The sequence below is a fragment of the Anabrus simplex genome, chromosome 6, assembly GCF_040414725.1.
Source record: "Anabrus simplex isolate iqAnaSimp1 chromosome 6, ASM4041472v1, whole genome shotgun sequence".
Classification (NCBI taxonomy): domain Eukaryota; kingdom Metazoa; phylum Arthropoda; class Insecta; order Orthoptera; family Tettigoniidae; genus Anabrus; species Anabrus simplex.
Window position 1 is genome coordinate 172574088 of NC_090270.1, and position 20587 is coordinate 172594674.

Here is a 20587-nt window from a genome sequence, read left to right on the forward strand (position 1 = left end):
TTGTGTCCTTATTGTCATATTCTCACTTATTTTACAAAATTCTATTAGTGTTCTCTTACTATTGCATTCTGTCCTAATTGTTTGTCTTTCTATATCTTTCACTCTTTGAACTACTTTCTTATGCAATCTCCTGTCATCCCTTTCAATATTAGTCACCCAGTATGATCCCATTCCTATGTGCTCTAGAAGCTTTTTCACCCCATCCACCCAATAGCCTTCGTTTAATTGCTTCATTTGGTGATGGTAGGCTAAGCATAATATTTCACCACCTCCCCCAGTCTTTAATCTTAACCAATACTTGACTATTCGCTTAGCAATCTCAGCTCGCATACTCACCCCTTCACACATCATTCTTACTCCACTGTTTGCAGTGCAGTTAGGTAGTCCCATAATTATTTTGGCAAATTTGCTAACGATTACATCTAAAGCTACAATTCCCTGATCTACTCCCCAAATTTCTGATCCATACAGTACTTTAGCTTTAACTATTGCATTAAATATGTTTTCCTGGATTTTGTATTCTACGTTGGGCATCTTTTTATCGAATATTTTGCTACCAGCCAAGGCACTTATTCCCCTCATTTTGGATCTTTTTATTTGGTCAGACCAGTTTCCATTACTACTTATAATCGTCCCTAAGTATTCGATTTTTTTTACCACTTCTAACTTTGTCCTACCCATCCACCACTGTTCACTCTTAGAATGCTTAACACCCCTTTTACAGACCATTACTCTGGTTTTCTGTGGGTTAACCTTTAAATTCCACTCTTTGCAGTAGTTCTCTACCTCATTAATACTATTTTGCATCTTGCTGGGTGTTAATGCAAGTAGAATGATATCGTCCGCAAAGATTAGGCCTGGAATATCTTGGCACTCAAGACATGGAGAAGCTCCTTTTTCATATTCTTTCGAGTGGAAAATATTGTTAATAAACAATAAAAATAATATGGGGGACAGTTTACACCCTTGTTTAAGGCCCACTTCAGAAGTTATCTCTCCCACTACTAAACCATTCTTAACTTTGACTGAACATTTAAATTCCGGATATATATTATCAATTGCTCTTATAATTTTAGCTGATACTCCGATCTGCCACAACTTATGGCCAACAGCTTTTCTACTCACCGAATCAAAAGCTTTTTCTAAATCAATTACGGTAATGTACAACTTGCCTCTTTTCTTTCTGATATATTTATCTAATATTGTTTTAACTACCATTATATTGTCACTAGTCCTCATTCCCTTTCTGAATCCTGCTTGTAATCTCGACAAGATCGAGTACTCCTCTGCCCAATTCATTAATCTTTTTGCCAATATCCCTGTGTATATCTTGCTTAAAGAATCTAGCAACGTAATCCCTCTATAGTTACTTGGGTTAGATCTCTCTCCACGATTCTTGTATACAGGACAGATGATACCTTCTTGCCATGATTTAGGGAATCTAGCTCCCTCGAAGATCTTGTTAAATATTTTGACTATACCAGCAAGGATAAAGCTATTTTTGCTTGCTTCCTTCCAGAATTCATTGTTTATTCCTGAAATTGCTCCTGCTTTCCCTTTCCTCTCTTTCCTCCCTTTCTCTAATATTTCTTTTACTTCAGCGGCTGAAATTTCCTTATCTAAATTGGGCAGGGAGCACCGTAATCCTCTCGAGATTCCCCTCTTCTGAACATCCTGTTTCCAACTATCTTCACCACTTAATAATTTACTAAAGTAATTTATCCATTCTCTATGGCTTATATTTACCTGGGTTATATTTTTTCTATCCTTACAAATTTGATTTATTTTAAGCCATACCTTCTTAGTATATCCAGAGCCTCTCTGTTTAAGTTGTCAGTTTGTTTCTTCTGCCACAAAACTTTAGTTCTTACCAATAATTCTTTATACTCTTTTCTTTTGCTACAGAATGCAATTCTTGGTTCCTGCCCGCCTATTTTCCTGAATGTGTCTAGGGCTTTCATAACTTCTGATTTTTTTTGTCTGCATTCTTCATTGTACCACCCACTATTTCTTTGTATTCTTACCTCCTGAGCCCGCATCTTATGTCCTGCCATCAGTATTGAGTTTTCTAATAACTTTATCGCCTCGTCTATTTTATTATCTTCCATCGCGGACTTTATTCCTTCTTGATCATTTCAAAGGATCTACCTTCAAAATATTCCTTGAATTCTGCGCTGAGGTCTTCTCTCCACATATATTTTGTCACTGGCCTCTCTTTAATGTTATTTATATAATTCCCCCCAGTATTCTCTTCCGTGCTTACCATATTAATAATTATGGGTAAGTGATGCGATTCTCCCCAACCTTTAACATTTATCCTCTTAACGAGTGCCACCCATCTCTGTTATAAACGTTAAATTACCCAATTCATCTCCTGGCCACCACCCATTTAAAATATAGAGTTCTTCTGTACCACATAATTCTAACAGTTTTCCACCATAGTTATTGCAAACTTTATCTTGACTAATTCTTTTTCTAATTATTATTTCCTCAGCCTCTTTACTATAAATTGGTTTTAAGTCTGCAATCCTCGCATTAAAGTCCCCCATTATTACAATACCTATGTCTTCATATATATTCCTTAATCTGTTTACTTCTAGTGCTAATTCTGTGAAGAATTCCTTATTTGCCAATGTCGAGTCCTCGGGAGGATTGTATACAAAACCGAAACATAGATTAACCTCCCTGTTCTGTTTTACCCTTGTTTTCACCCAAAGTATTTCTTCAATATCTGTTTCTATTATTTCAATTTTCTCCCTTATTTCTTCCCTTATCAAGGTTAGAATACCACCGGGATATCTACCTGTACGAGCATTCCTGCCCCTTGCCTTACTATACGTTTTAAAACCTTCAATATGTACTTCATATCCCGGTGCTATCCAACTCTCAACAAAGGTGCATTTCTGACATTAACAATTTCACCTGTTCATTTCCTAACGTGCTCAAGAAACCTTCAATGTTGACCATACCAATATTCCATTCTAGTTATTTTTTACTTTTACTCTCAGACGAGTTGCTTGTCTTACTTCTAGTTATTCTCTTTTTCTCCAGTTCTATAATACTACCCTCTGGTGAAGTAACTATTTCTTTGTCTAAATTGTCTTTCTGTCCTTTGCCCTTTCTGATCCATAAGTCTATTACACTCAAGGATTTACCTTTCCCAGCCAGAGTCTTGGTTCTGTCATCAGGTGTGCCGCTGCTTCCTGGATTCGTGTCGACTCGACAGTCAGCTGGTTGTCCATCCTCCTCCACTAGATGTTCGTCACTCTGCCGTCTTCTGTTCCTCTGTAGAGTATGCAGATCGGTGTTGTCATCAGATTGTACGTTATCAGCCACTGTGCAGGCAGCTGACTGGCACCTTCCTTCCTCTACAGGCCGTTGCACTTCCTGGTGTGATGAACTCAACTGTCTATCCATTTCTCGTAGCTGTGCAATTGACCAGATACGCGACTAGTTACTAACTCCTACTATAAGACGTTTGCCTCTTATGTATGCTTTTAGTCCATAGTTTCTAGCTTTTACTAGGTGAAATCGCAAGACTCTCTGTTCCATGATTGTCTCTTTATCCATATCTCTTCTTACCCAAATCCTTTCTCCTTTCAAGTTCTTCCCATTGAGGATAATTTTGTTCGCCTTCAAGGCAGAAATCAACTTCACCTTAATAGGTCTTTTCCCTTTGACTCTCCCCAGCCTATAGATTTCATCAATATCTTCTTCTTTACAATTTATCTTTATGTGGTTATTTATGATATCCAACACTTTATTCGTTAGATCATTCAAATCCTCCTTTTCCTTCTCTGGGATGCCGTATATGAAAATATTTTTCCTCTTAGCGTCTTGGATAGTCATTTTCTGTTGCCACTTTAATTTATCAGTTTCTCCTTCCATCTCCTTCATATTCGACTTCAATAATTCTATTTCCCTAGAGTTTTCCACCACTTTATCTGTCATAATTCTTCTCTCTTCTTTTATCCAGTCTTTCATTTCTGTCATATCATTTCTCAGCTCGCGAATTAACTCCCTCGTTTGCTCACACTGGCAAGCATCTCTGACTATTTCTCTAATCTTATCTTTGTCCTCCCAGCTCAATGAACCCGTTGGTCCAGGGTTCATTTCTATGCCTCCTATTATCAGAAGAATTGCCACCACTGCTGCTACCATCATAGATCCCTCAAGCCCAGATTTTCGTAAATGCACCTTATCACTTGGTGTACACACACACTTCACTCGCCCGTGCCATCGACCTATGGCCGCACGATATTGCTCTATAGCAATATTCATACTTCTCACTCAGCACTCACTGCACAATACAACCTCTCGCTTCGCTAGCTCGATTACAACTGATGTCATGACAATATAAAGTGGCTTCAAAATCCGTTCATAGCCTCATTTAATGATACAGATCTGCTAGTTGGAAAAATAGAACAGTTTATTAATATAGCAGCTGACAGGTGTCTGAAAGACACTTCCAGTCCGTCGTTGTTTGAATTTTAGGCCAAGCTTAGAAGTGGATAATGGACGTTCTCATGCCCCAACAGAACTCCTCACAGCTCTGTTGCCAGTGCATCTCTTATATACATCAGTCTTTTTTTTTAGCTCAGACAGTTTGCATGTGCAGTTTTCACTGTTAGAAAGTCTTGTAATATTTGCTTCATCTATATATATATATATATATATATATATAAATGTCATTGTATGTATGCATGTGTGTATGTATTGCATCTCTCCCAAAACCACTAGAGCGATTTCAACCAAACTTGGTACACTTACGATTTAGTATAAGGAGACAAACCGCATGGAATTAAGACACCCCATTACGCTTAGGGGCTGGGGGGCTGACATATAAAAATATTTAAAAATAGTGTCGAATCCATACTTTTCGGATTCACCGAGATGAATAGTAATACTCCGGAATTTTTTAAGGTCTAAGTTCAGCCCCCTTTGGGGTGGGGGCGAAGGGGGAGTGATATATAAAAATAACCAAAAATAGTGTCGAATTCATCCCTTTCGGGGTCGCTGAGATGAATAGTGACACTCCGGATTTCTTTTGACAAACCGTGTGGGGGTAAGACACTCCATGTACCCATTAGGGCGTGGGGCGAGGGTGGTGACACATAAAATATTCAAGAATAGTGTCGAATCCATACTTTCCGTGGTCGCTGAGATGAATAGTGATACTCTGGTAATTTTTAAATTCCAAGTTCAGCCCCCTTTGGGGTGGGGGGTGAGGGGGGAGTGATGTAACAAAATTATCGAAAATAGTGTCAAATCCATACTTTTTGGGGTCACTAAGATTAATATTAAGTCCAAGATCAGCCCCCTTTGGGGCGGGGGGCGAATGGGGTGTGATATATCAAAATAACTGAAAATAATATTGAATCCATCCTTTTCGGTGTTGCTGAGATTAATAGTGACACTCCGGATTTCTTTTGACAAACTGCGTGGGGGTAAGACACCCCATGTACCCATTATGGCAGGGGGGGGCGAGGGGGTGACATATAAAATATTCGAAAATAGTGTCAAATCCATACTTTTCGGGGTCGCTGATATGAATAGTGACACTCCAGAATTTTTAAAGTCCAAGTTTAGCCTCTTCATGGTGGGGGGCGTTGCAGGAGATATATATAAAAATAATCGAAAATAGTGTCAAATCCACAGTTTTCGGGGTCGCTGAGATGAATAGCGGCACTCCGGATCTTTAGTATTATGAGATAAATCACGTGGGGGTAAGATACAGTACTTCATGTATCCTTAGGGGTGGTGGGGCGAGGGGGTGAGATATAAAAATAATTGAAAGTAGTGTCGAATCCATGCTTTTCGGGGGTCAGTGAGATGAATAGTGACACTCTGGAATTTTTTGAAGTCCAAGTTCAGCCCCCTTTTGGGTGGGGGCGAGTGATATATCAAAATAATAGGAAATAGTGTCAAATCCATCCTTTTCGGGGTCGCTGAGATGGATAGTGACACTCGGATTTCTTTTGACAATCCGTGTGGGGGTAAGACACTCTACCCATTTGGCTGGCGGGGGGGTGGGGGTGATATAAAAATCAACGAATCGAATCCATACTTTTCGTGATCACTGATATGAACAGTGAAACTCCAGAATTTTATAAATCAAGTTCAGCCCCCTTCGGGGGGATGGGCAAGGGAAGACAGATATACAAAAATAATCAAAAATATTGTTGAATTTGTACTTTTCGTGGGCACTGAGATAATTAGTCAAGTCCAAGTGCAGTCCCCTTTGGAGGGGGAGGACACGGAGGAAGTGATAAAAAAATAATCGAAAATAGTGTCCAATCCACAATTTCAGGGTCGCTGAGATTAATAATGACACTCCTGATTTTTTATAAATCCTATTTCATTCCCCTTTGACGTAGGGGGAGAAGGGGTAAAACAGAAATTGTCAAAAATGACCGAAATAATTAACGTAGCTCATGTATGTTACAGCGTAGCTTTCAACCAAAATTGATAGAAGTATGACTTACAATCTGGACAAAGTACTGCTTAGGATAAGACACCCCTGGAACCTCTAGAGGAGGGGTGATTTATATACATTCTTTTCAGAACTACGGGAGAGATTTCAAACAAACTTTGTTACTTATGACTTATTATCAGGAAACAAAGTGCGTGGAGGTAATACTACCCTAGCGCACCTACCAGGGGTGAGATGTAGATATAATCGAAAATAGTGTCGAATCCATTCTTTCGGGGTCGCTGAGATGAATAATAACACTCCAGATTCTTTAGAAGTCCAAGTTCTGCCTCCTTTCGCATAGCGGTGAGAAGAAGTGGAAAACAGTATTTCCAAAATGACCGAGATAATGGACGTATATATGTATATTCCAGCAAAACTCTCAACCAAAATTGGACCTACTGTCTGGAAAAAATACCTTTGGAATAAGAGACCCCTAGCCTCTAAAGTAGAGGTGAGATGTAAACATTAACCGAAAACGACCGATATGTGTCTAATCCATAGTTTTCAGGATCGCTGAGATGAAGTGTGACACTCTGGATGCCATTTATGGTAAAGTTTAGTCCTAATCGGCAGGCGGGTAAGAACTAGTAAAGAAAAGAAAATGTCCAAATGGACACAGTTTAAAGATGTATGTGTGTATGTTCTAGTATACTTCTCAACCAAACTTGGTATACGCATGACTTACTGTATAGAAAACATTACTGTGGGGGTCAGATACACCTAGCACCCCTAGGAGCGAGGGTCAATTATAAAAAACACAGAAAGACTGGTGAAATATATTAAATAATAGATAACAACAAATATTCATGTACAGTCAATAGTTTTCGAGGCTGCTGAGGTGAATAATGACACTCCGGATGTCATCGTTCAGTCCCTGATGATGATGATGATGATGATGATGATGATGATGATGCTTGTTGTTTAAAGGGGCCTAACATTGAAAGTCATCGGCCCCTGTTCAGTCCCTTTCGGCATGGATATTAGAAGGGGTGGAAAGGAAAATGTTCAAAATGACCAAAATTACGGATGTATGTGTTTTTCATCCAGCATTGCCCTCATATAAAATTGGTACACGTATGACTTACTATCTGCAAAAAATACTGTTGGGGTAAAACACCCCTTGCACTCTTAGGGGAGATGGTGAAATATAACATTAAACGAATTGGACTGATATTAATGTCAAATACATTCTTTACGAGGTCACAGAGTTGAACTGTGACACTCTGAATGGTTAAGTCGTACTTCAGCCGCACTCAGTATTGTACCGGGAACAGCCGGTACAAAACTAAGTCCCCGCAATTAAAGTTAAAACTTCGCGTTACGCGCTGGCCCAGCAACGGAAGACAGACTGGAACAGCAAGCAACAGTTGTGTGTGACGTAGAGCAGAGTGACGTCACAGCCTACTTCCCCGTAACTCAGAGTGAGCCTAGACTAGTATGGAATGTTCCTTGAGTTTCTTCGGATAATAACTTTCCCCACGATAATGACTAGACAAAATCAACCACATCATCCTGTAGCCCGATATTTTATCTGCATTCCTGGAAGGTTTAATAAAAATCCGACATGAGACGACGAAGTTGTGGGGCGAGATGTGAGGGCATGTTTTGGGTGTGAATCAGGTATAAATGGAGAGCTGCTTTGCTTAGCAGACCAGTGTGTTTCGCAGTGGAGTTCATGCTGCTAACAGCGAGCGGTTGGCTCGCAGAGACTGCGATGCGACATGTAGTGATTGTCATATTTCGTCGAGTCCTGGACTTTAACTCCGTAGCGTCGAGTGTGGACTTATACAAGTTTCTTTAAGTCGTGAGTGATAGAATTCTGCTCCAACGGAGAGTGACATAAATTGTGCTTCATCAAACTCTTAATATTACCAAGTGATTGTTTATTCTGAATGAATGTTTAATTTTTTCCAAGTGTTCATAATTCAAAGTTAATGTTGTGGACAGTGATAGGGTTTGGAACAGTCTTTGCTCCTTACAGAGTGATCGAATATTTCGAGAAATTTTACTAACATGACTGTGCTTTAACTTACAATTCCTCAAGTAGCAAACATTAACAAGTGATTGAGTACAGAGTTAACTCGAACTTAGTGACTACGTCACTAACTTACAATTTCGTGTGTAGATAATTCTATAAACTGTGTAAATATATTGTAGATGATGGGCTGTTGACTGTGTATTTGAACTGTGCATTTTCAATTCTACGAACATTCGAACTGAGAGCTGTGCATTTTCAACTCTACGAACATTCGAACTAAGGACTGTTGATAAATGATAAATTTCACTGTATTTTTCATTAACATGCGTGAACAAGATTAACTTGACGAGTGAAAGATTCTTATTTCATTTTAATCCAATTGATTACATTGAACGGTGTTCAGACTAAGAAATATGTCATGTGGCATAACTTCAGATCATGCCAAGTATCACAAACTTTAGGTGACTATTTATTAGTTGACTTTATTGACATTCAATGACAAGTTTCAAGTGGCTATTCATTTTACAAGTGTTAAACTTATGTGCTTATTCGAGCTTAGTGACACTTTGCCACATAGAATTTATTTCAAATGATTAATGACATTAACACGGGATAGGTTTCAGTGACATTCTACCGTGTGATAATTCCTCAGTTATACAGTTGCTATATCTTTTTCTCATCTGTGCAGAAGTCTCTTTTCACATTAACACGTCCAAGGCTTAACGTTGTTTGTTCACGCTTATCATTTACGTGGCCTGTTTCAATGCCCTTACTTCTACACCGCATGGATCTTCTAGACATCGCATGGATCTTCTAGAAATTCGAGATCTTCAAGAACTTCCATCGAGGGAGGAAGGGTGGTTCAATGGTGTAGAGAGGAGCGGAGCAGCCGGAATTCTGGGACATCGCCAACCCTAGGACGAGGAAAGAACACTTCTCACTGTTTCTTCTGTACAGAGGTGATATGATTTGGAACTTATTAATAAACTCAGAAAAAAAACTTAGAAATTTCTTTCAAAGAAAAACCCTCTCCCTCTGTATGCACTTCAATCAGAACGGTATACGCCCTGCGTTTCTCATGCTCATCAAAGTACCATATTTACTGTTACAGTATGGAGGTTGAGAAGGGGTGAAAATGAATGTAAATTTAACGGATATTATGCATGTACTGTAGGTGAATATGTTCCAGAATTGCTCTCTAAGGAACTTGGTACATGTATGACTTACCTTCTTAGAAAAAATACTATGGAGATGAAAAATCACAGCCTCTGCGGGGGTGGGGAATGGCAAGGGGTGACGTGCAAAAATAATGGAAAATAACCAATGTTAATGACGAAATCCATCATTTACGTGTGTCTGATAGGAACTGTGGCGCTCTTGATACCATTTAAGTCTACCTCCAGTCTCCATTGACACAGGAGCTGAGAAGAGCTTAAAATAATATAATATAAAAGGACCGAGATTAGTGCTGAATCGACTGCTTTTGGGGTCACTGGCTGATTGTGACAGTCTCAATGACGGCTGAAATCGTGTATGTCATATATATAGTGTGATGGGTAAGTACATATAATTATTCATTTTTTGCAGGAATCAAATACTTCCCAGTCAATTCTAGCTTCCACACGGACAAAGTTTTACTCGAAAATTAAATAATCTAAAACTTGAAATCAGATACATCTAAATAACTCTAAAACTACATAATGTAAAATTAACATCTCAAAAATAATTCAATCAGCATTTACTTCACACTTAACGTACTGGTAATAAAAATGCTAAAAGGTAAACATTCAAAAACTACCCGGGCACAAATTAATATCTGTGAAGTGTATTGCTTTTCAAAGTCTTTCTGATCAAAAACTCATGATTACTAGAAATTTTTTTAAAGTAGTAGTATAGTGACACGTTGCCTTTCATTGGAAAAATTGGGATGCAAGTTTATGAGTTGTGAAAGGTTCTTTTCAACCAGACTAGGTTTTTTAGTAGTATAGCATCATGAGTATATCTTTGAGTTTATATTTCTCATGTTTATAAACCTGATGTACAGTATTTTCATTTGCAATTGTAGACTAAATTTATTTCTGTCATACTTTTGAAAGCTGTGCAATATGAGATTGATTTGAATACATATATATTTCAGTGTCTTGAAGAGCAAGTGAACCATAAACATGACATGTTCTGCATTGAACTGCAAAAGCAAGTGGACAAAAGGCTCAAGAACTGCATTTCACAAGTAAGTTAACATCATTGCAAAAGTAATTTCTTTCTTTCTGACTGCTTTTTCAACAATTCTCCTTTGTACACAATTATATGTTCAGAAGTACTAACTATTTTAAATACACCTACATCCGTCATTAATAACATCTTCATTATTATGAGAGTTTTTAACTTCCCATCAATATTCTGCATAGTTGGGATGAGCAACCGGTCCTCAGCCGGCAGCAAAGAAAACTGCATACGTTTCATTTCCTGACCCTTCGCTTGCCCAGCAGGGGATGATTTATGACGGTAGTGGACTTTAAAACGGAGGTTCTCATTCCCCAACAGAAATCCTCACAGCTCTGTTGCCACTGCACCGCTTATTACAATATACGTCACCTCTTTTTTCAGCTCGGACAGTTCGCACATGCTTTGTTCACTGTTTAAAAGTGTTGTACCATTTGGTTCATTTATTAACATTTTAAAAGTGTGTGTGGCCTTGCTTATTATTCTTCGATAGCTGTTAATAAAACTTGGGGGGGGAACCTCTCACGGACCGAACACACAACCCCCTGTGGGTGGAGGACGCAGATGAAGAATTCACCCACGGTATCCCCTGTCTGTCGTAAGAGGCGACTAAAAGGGGCGACCAAGGGGGGTAATTGTATAGAACTATGACACTGCTTGTGATTAGTACCACAACACGGGGAACACCATGGGTCGCTTTTACTTGTGCGTAGTACCACTATGTTAGGTACCAAATAGGGTTGTGATTAGTAGCAAACGAGGGCTCGACGGTTTTTACAGTATCTGTGATTAGTAGCACTATATGAGCGACACCATGGGATGAGGGAACCCAAGGTAACTACACCATTAGGTATGCTACTCTGGAGGTTGAAGCTCCCATTGGCTGGAGCGCTATGACGTCACGCGGTATGAACGATAGCGAGTAAGGTACACAATCGCTGTACAGCAAGCCTGTCAATTCTCGCGCCTGTGAAACATCTTCCGAATCTTTCATCAAATAATAATCTGGTTTGCTCCGATTCGATAAGCAACGGTACTTCCAATAGATTTAAAAACAAGATGAGTGAAAATGCGTTAAATTTTATCACATGCTGAGCAGGCAGAACATCAACTATCAAATAAAATATTGCCATGCAACTCAAAATGATTAATATATTTCCTGATGAAGTAAATATTTAGATCAAATGGCGTAGGAAAAGTATTAAACTTACGTGTCAGGAGACTTAATTAGTTGATTTACCAGCCCAAAGCTTAGCCTTCTTGTTGGCATATTTCTTCAGTGCTAGTTCCTTACTCTTTGCATTTAAATGCCGTATCCTAATAAATGTCATGGTCCTTACGTAGTGAAAAATTATTTTGTCATGGAATACTGGAAATTTTGACTTAATAATAGAAATAAGTTTTCATTACGTTTTTGCATCTGGATACAGTCTGACCGTGAAATACATCAAATGTAATTTCGAACTTGGCTATGTTTTTCAACCACTGATGATTGGGATGTGTGAGGCCCCCTTTTGAAATAACCGAGATCCAGTTACATTTTCATTCAGTCATTTATATCTGAAACCGTTTTACTGTACGAGCTGTAATAATGGAGATATTGAAGAGTGTATTACAAAGTGTATCAACAACCAAGCATTGCTGACGAGGAAGTATTATTATGCCATCACAGTAGCAAACTAACTGGCTATGATGGTTGTTGTTATTGTCTTTATAATATGCAAAATAATAAAAACGTTATTTGTGTTACGTCTCACTAACAACATTTACGGTTTTCTGAGACTCGAGGTGCCGTAATTTTGTCCCACAGGAGTTCTTTTACGTGCCGACATTTATAGCACCACACACGTTTCCATAATATGTTGACTGCATTTTAATCAGTACAGTGGTTCTACTTCAGATACTGACAACACGAACACGTAGTGAACTACTATAATATTATTACTGTATGTGCTAATAGCCGGGCTGAGTAGCAACTCAGATGGTAGAGCGCTGGCCTTCTTAGCCCAACTTGGTAGGTTCGATCCTGTCTCATTCCGGTAGTGAAGGTGCTCAGATTCATAGTTAGTGGGACGTAAAATCCAATAACATTAACATTATTATGTGTTAATATTTCTGAATATATTTCGAAGCTCGTGAAATAATACAGTATCCCTGATCCGATATACAGTAAATACGAAGAAAGAGACAAAATGGTCGGACGGTCGGTCACTTGCTTTCTTGGCTTACGCTGTCTGAACCGTCAACGATAGACCCCAAGTGTAAGCATACGAAATGTAGAGCATAGAAACCTCTTCAAAAAAGTCAGCGATGGTATGTAACTATTTCCAATCGGTTGCCCTGTAGAAGCGATTTTATGCTAGAGTCCGAGGTAAAAAAATGTAGCTTCTTAAAATTAAATAAATATTTGATATTATCCTCGAATTCCTCATCGAAATAAATTGTTTGACCTCCTCGAGTATTTTATAAGGATTACAATAACCTTGTCAGGACATTATTTGCATGAATGGTTCAGAAGTTATGACCATTTTAGACTGTAGTAGTAATACGTGTTAGCATTACGGGCGGGTGCTGTTTTCACATCCCATGACGTCACGCAGAAGGCGGCCAGGGAGGGAAACAAGTGAGCACGATGCGGGAAGAGACCCCCCTGGGGAGAACCCATGGTTCTCACTTGAATTGATTAATACCCACTATATGAGGAACACCACGGGATAGTACTGGTCCGTGTGGGTAGTGCTCTTATGTGCTGAACACCATAGGTTTGCGTTGCATGTAAATGGCGCCGCAATGTGTGAAACAGCATAGGTCTGTAATACATGTGCGAATTTCATTATCTGTGAGTAGTACCATACTGTGTGGAATACCGCGAGTCTACGCTACTTTTGATTAGTACCTCAACATGACACGTAGCATGGTTTTATTTTCCTAGTGATAAGTACCATTTTGAGGGGCCGATGACCTGGATTTTGGACCCGTTTCGACTACAAGCATCTTGTATTCCATATATTATGCTTTAGACGCAATCCTTTGGTCAGTAATACTATTATTTAACGCTAGCTTCCGGGAATGTAGTGCATTACAGGTCGGATCCACTGATTGTTTTAACTTCATATCCATCCATTCGTTCTCCGCCCTCATGTTTTCGATGTTTTAACTTCATATCCATCCATTCGTTCTTCGCCCTCATGTTTTCGAATCTGGTCAGTGGAAGATTTTAGAAGTGGTTATAACATTTCATCTCATTTCGTACCATTAAGGGCCCCGATGTTAGGCCCCTCTAAACCACAGGCATCATCATCATCAATAAAACTTGGGATTTGTTTCCATATTCTGAGGAAGATACAAACTGAAATGGAATCTGCTAGAAAAGTAGCTTGGCGATATAAATTCATAGACAGTCTCTGGAAGTTGCATTCCAACGGGTGCAGGGGAAACTTGATTCGACACTCAGGACATTGTGAAGAAAGGATGGGATGATGGAACTTGTAATCGCATATTGAAGGCACCAACATTGCGAGGCAATAGTATTATGGTATTGCATGCTGGAGGCAGTGAGGGTTGGATTGAGAATCGTCTTTGTTTGTTGGCTAAAAACGTTGGAGACTGAACATCTGTTAGCCATCATGAAATTACAGTTCACATTTTTGAAAACTGGTTTAGGTTCCATCTTCTAGAGAACCTACCACTTGACCTAAAATGTGTAATCGTGATGGTCAACACAAGCTATTGTTCAAGGCAGCTGATTCAGTTTCCTTCCATGAACAGCAATATTCAGGATATTATTAAGTTTATGGAGTACAATAACATTTCCACATCGAAACCTATGCCCATCAAGGCAGTTATGTTACAGGAAATCAAATCGGCCAATATCATTAAAAGGAATGCTGTAGAGGAGATTGCAGCCTCATGTGGACACGAAGTGTGGTGACTCCCTCCTTATCACTGTACTGTATATAAGACCCATAGAAATGATCTGGGCTCAACTGAAGACTTATGTTAGGAAAAATAATGTTACCCCAACTTTGAGTGCTAGTGTGTGTCATCTTCTACGTGAAGGAGCTAGAATAATCAGTCCTGAGAGCTGGTCTGTTTGTGTTCGACACACCAATAAGATGGAAGGGAAGTGCACGAAACACAACATGAATAGGAATCAAGATAGGATTTTAATTCACCTAGCAAGCAATGATGAGGACGACGAATAGAGGTAAGGTAAATACTGCATTTTATTTTTTAAAATAGCTAACTTTGTTGGCTATTTTATGCCCAAACTACACATTCCGATGATTTTTATTATTATTATTATTATTATTATTATTATTATTATTATTATTATTATTATTATTATTATTATTATTATTACTACACTGGCAGAAAAAAATACTCAAACATCAAGACAGGGTTGTGCTAGATTAACTAATGTTGTTAGGCATGTTTATACATCTGAAAGATGATTCAAATTTCCTGCAAATTGCATTAGTGTGGCACTAGTAGCAACCCCATGACGTTGCACATCAGGTTTGCTTTAAATACGGACTGTACTGTGCGAGAGCATTAGTTACCTGTGAAATTGGACGGAGTGACTTGAGTGGGTCCAGAATGCCTTTGCGACGACAAAGAGGCCAGTATCAACAGCTCACTGCGGTTGAACGAGGCCGTATAGGGCTACGTAAAGGTGGATTTTCCTTCCGCACTATTGCAGAATGACTTGACTGTGCATGCGTGCTGATAGCAGTGATCACGAGAAAGTACATTCGCAAGAAGACCAGGCTCCGGACGTCCCCGTGGCACCACCGAGAGGGAAGACAGCCGTATTTGGCATATGGCTGTGGCGCAGCGGACTGCATCTGCAACAGCAATTCAAGCAGCAGTTGGCACCACAGTGACGCAAAGAACTGTTAGAGATCGGTTATTTGAAGGACAGCTCCAAGCCACATGCCTTGCGGTGTGCATTCCACTTACCTCAAACCACTGCTGTCTGCGACTTCAGTGCTGTCAAGCGAGAGCTCATTGGCGGGTGGAGTGGTGGTCCATTGTGTTTTCTGATGAAAGCCGGTTCTGCCTTGGTGCCAGTGATGGCCATGTGTGGATTAGAAGGAAGCCAGGTGAGCGCCTGCATTTCACCTCTCTGTGGCATCGACACACTGACTGGCACCGGGAATTCTGGTCTGGGGAGCAGTTTCGTATGACAGCAGGAGAACTCTTGTGATTATCCCATGCACCCTGACTGCAGATGTGTACGTCTGTCTGGTGATTTGACCTGTTGTGCTGCCATTCATGAACAGCATTCCCGGGGTTGTTTTCCAACTGGATAATGCACGCGCCCATGGTGCTGTTGTATCCCAACGTGCTCTACAGAGTGTCGACATGTTGCCTTGGCCTGCTCGATACCCCAATCTGTCTCCAATCGAGCGTTTACGGGACATCATTGGACGGCAAATCCAGCGTCATCCACAATCGGCATTAATCGTCCCTGTATTGACCGACCAAGTTCAACAGGCATGGAACTTCATCCCACAAGCTTATATGATAAAACCACAATGATGCACACAAAATGCTGTCAACTTGCATACACGGATTTCTTTACAATTATTCACAAATTAAACGCACATAACCTTAACCACTGTATCACAGACAAAACACTTCACTCCGAGAACATCAACAAGCTGCCATTTTAACAATTACCTATCACAGAACATAGAGATTACAACCTTGAAACACAATTGGAATGGATAACTACTGGCTGCCTGCATCGGCATATGAGCCTAACCACAACACGTGTTCACCAGTGAAACTCCTACTAAACAGTAACACGTCTCTCCCATCAAGATCACCTCTTTATATACGTGCCTGGCTAGGCTTCTAGAAAGATACATTACCCAAATACCTTCTCGTAAATTCTCGAGTGCCTGACACTAGGGTTATAATGTACAGAATGTTTTACCATCATCTTGTCTGATCTAGAGCCATTCTGGATGCTACAGTGTGTTTCACAATTCTGTAGCGGATTACACATCATATACAGGCATTAAAAATTATAACAGAATTATGTACAGGTTTGTAGATGGAACATGTTTCATGACATAACCTCACAAACACTGCGATCATGTCTGTACATATGACGTAAATAATAATGAAAATGAAAACATACAACCTGTTTTCCAGTCTTTGACCGGGTCAGGGATGTAATGAATGAATCAGATATAGGCTGTTATTACGATGGGGTCGCCACTCCCAAAGTGATTTACGTAAATAATAATACTAATACTAAATGGATGTAAACACTTCATAGCCATACATTACAAGTAATGATAATAATTATTATTATTATCATTATTATAAAAACCAAACCCCATGGCGCAACAGCCTCAAAGGACCATGACCTGCCAAGCAACCGCTGCTCAGCCCGAAGGCCTGCAGATTATGAGGTGTCATGTGGTCAGCACGACGGACCCTCTCGGTCGTTATTCTTGGATTTCTAGTCCGGGGCCGCCATCTTACCGTCAGATAGCTCCTCATTTGTAATCGTGTAGGCTGAGGGGACCTCGAACCAGCCCTCAGATGCAGGTGAAAATCCCTGACCTGGCTGGGAATCGAATCCGGGGCCTCCGGGTAAGAGATAGGCACGCTACCCCTACACCGCGGGGCTGGCAATAATAATAATAATTCAAACTCGGTACTAGCGTTATTTACCCATGGGTGAGAGAACATTGTATTCAAGTTATATCCGTTCATCACACTTGCGTCAGTATTTCCCCTATAACTTGAAACAGTTTCCACCATCTGTGACACTCGTCGACTTTGCCTTGGTCATAGATTGTATCTTCTCTCTTCTTTCAACGTCACTGGATTTGCTCTCTTCCTCTTGACCGGATCGTGCCGTGTCACGGGTCGGGGTTGCCTCGCCGCCAGCCTCTTCCTTGATGATAGTCGATGCATTCTTCTCATTACCAGCCTGAGCTGTATCGTCAGTAGCCTCTCCTCCAGGTGGACCCATGGTAGTACCAGGCTTACTCTGTAGGCGCAGGGGTTGGGTCACTCACCGCAACTCCGATGCATGTACCTTGACAGCTTGACAGGAGGGTTACTGGGCGAGTTGGCCATGCAGTTTGGGGCACGCAGATGTGAGCTTGCATCCAGGAGATAGTGGGTTCGAATTCCACTGTCGGCAGCCCTGAAGATGGTTTTCTGTTGTTTCCCATTTTCACACCAGGCAAATAAAGGCCATGGCCGCTTCCTTCCAACTCCTAGCCTTTTATCCCATTGTTGCCATAAGTCCTATCTGTGTCGGTGCGACGTAAAGCCGTAGACACTATGGCCCAGCTGCTTATCCACCTCGATGAGACCAACCTACTTAGGTGCGAGACCTGTGTGAAACCCTCCAATCTTATTATTAGAGTCCGGATTTCTATGTACTATCAAATCTCAAAACATGCACGATAAACTGGAAAATATGCACTATCTAAATTCAGTTCCTTTTGAAACTTTGCACAACAACTAATTCCTTCAAATTGTCTTGATTTAAGCTCATCCATTTATCTGCCAGCACATTCTTAAGCACAGAAATTAGAAGCGTCTCGGTATAACACTGCGATAATACAACCTGGCCAATCACAATGCATTCTCGCAGAGTCTGAGGCCCTGGCCGCTGTTTATTCCCATAATTCCCGTGCTTTAGTGATGGCGACTTCGCGATTAGTTTGTTTACGATGATCAGCTGATGAGGAGGGCATCAGTGATCGAATCCAGCCTATTTATGCCACTATATACGTTTGTCTGATAACCTAAAACAGAAGAATTAAATTTAACAAAGTTATCAAAACTTGAATACGAAAGGATACGATTCTTTTTTCGATTTACTATGAATCATTTCAGGTTAAGTTGCTCAGAAAACCGATGCGGTGTTTTTATAGTTCTCGTTAATAATCATGGAATTATTTCAGGTTGTTACACAGAAATCCAAGTCAGTACTCTTATTTGTTCACGTTTAGATTTACGTAACCGATAGTTTTGCATAAGGTATTCGACATTTCAAGCTATGTTAGCAGAAGAAACGAGGTTAGGGGTATTCCTTATACATGATAATATAACTGATGAATTATGAAGGGTTCTATGAAGTCAATCATCTTTGATCTGCATTTAGGAAAGGTATTCAACATTTCAAGCTATGTTAGCAGAAGAAACAAGGTTAGGGGTATTCCTTATACATGATAATATGACTGATGAATTATGAAGGGTTCTATGAAATCAATCATCATTGATCTACATTTAGGACTGTCTATACTTCAAGGAATTTGTGTCGGTGCTTTCATTATTCACATTTACAACTGCATAACCTGTATTTTTGTACAATTTATTAGACTTTTCAAGCTTGTTTAGCAGAAATGATGAGGTTTCGGGGCGTTTTTTTTTTAAGTTATAATTTCATTGATGAATTATCAAGGATTCTGTTAAGTCCATGATCGATGATCTGCATTTAGAACTGTAGCCCAGTTGGCAGATTCCCTATCATTTTTACCTAGTATTTTCTTCAATGATTTCAAAGAACTCGGAAATCTATTAAACATTTCCCATGATAAATTGATCCAATCCCTAACTCATCTTCTGATAAATAAAATATTGGCCCTAATTTTTCCTCTTGAATTCTAACGTTATCCTCATATTGTGATCTATCCTACCTTTAAAAGCTCCACCCCAAGTCCCCCCCTGTGGGTGGGGGCGGTAGAATAACACCTACGGTATCCCCTGCCTGTCGTAAGAGGCGACTAAAGGGGGCCTCAGGGGCTCTGAACTTTGGAGCATGGGTTGGTGACCATGGGGCCCTTAGCTGAGTCCTGGCATTGCTTCCACTTACTTGTGCCAGGCTCCTCACTTTCATCTATCCTATCCGACCTCCCTTGGTCAACTCTTGTTCTTTTCCGACCCTGACGCTATTAGGTTTGCGAGGGCTAGGGAGTCTTTCATTTTCACGCCCTTCGTGGCCCTTGTCTTCCTTTGGCCGATACCTTCATTTTTCGAAGTGTCGGATCCCTTCCATTTTTTCTCTTTGATTAGTGTTATATAGAGGATGGTTGCCTAGTTGTACTTCCTCTTAAAACAATAATCACCACCACCACCACCACCACCACCACCACCACCACCACCACCACCACCACCACCACCACCCCAAGCTTATTCGTCTGCTAATGCCATCACACACCAGTAGCGGATCAACTCATGGGAGGGGGCTTAACGTTACAAAATTATGATAGAACATAATTAAGGTGCTTGTGCATGCTTGAGTGTCATCATAAAGACATTAATACAAATGAATTACGCTGCTATTCAGATTGCAGTACACTAGAGAATCTTACATTAAAATATAGAAAAAGCAATACGATCAAGCTGAGCAGTTTTACAGCGAATGGTATATTCAGTTTACAATCTAAAATCCAACTTTCGAGGCTTCTTAGAAGACATATTCAAGATATCTGTTGGTTTTACAATTATGTGTCTATGAATGTTCATTGAGTCAACTTACACTTGTTTATAGTGTTTCCATTTATTTACTTTTATAAAATTTCCCAGGGGTTTCTCACCCCCAATAAACACGCCCCTTATGGCTACGCCCGTCACACACCATCTCTCCACTGACAGCTCAGAGCATACCGCTTAGTCGAGCATCTTGCCTCCTTATTCCCAGTCTTTTCTTTCCAACATATTCAAAAACTACTCCTTTGTCGGAAATCACCAGAAGAAATTATGCTGCTTTCCTTTGGATCTTCTCCAGTTTTTGTATCAAGTAATCCTGGTGGGAGTCTCGCACAGTGAAACCATCCTCTGATTGGGGGTCTTACCAGAGACTTATTGTATATGCCCTCTGGTTTACCTCCTTACTTCAACCCTTAAATACCCTCATGTGTAACCTTTAT

General features: G+C 40.1%; 1 protein-coding gene across 2 annotated transcripts in view; it reads left to right on the top strand.

The window, feature by feature from the left end:
• The window catches only part of LOC136875617 (peroxynitrite isomerase THAP4), a 116150-nt gene that overhangs the window by 20945 nt on the left and 74618 nt on the right, over positions 1 to 20587 (top strand). For both annotated transcript variants that reach the window (XM_067149153.2, XM_067149154.2), the window contains exon 2: positions 10591 to 10683. In XM_067149153.2, coding sequence (XP_067005254.1) covers positions 10619 to 10683 — 65 coding nt within the window. In that variant the 5' untranslated portion in view covers positions 10591 to 10618. The remainder of the gene's footprint in view (positions 1 to 10590; positions 10684 to 20587) is intronic.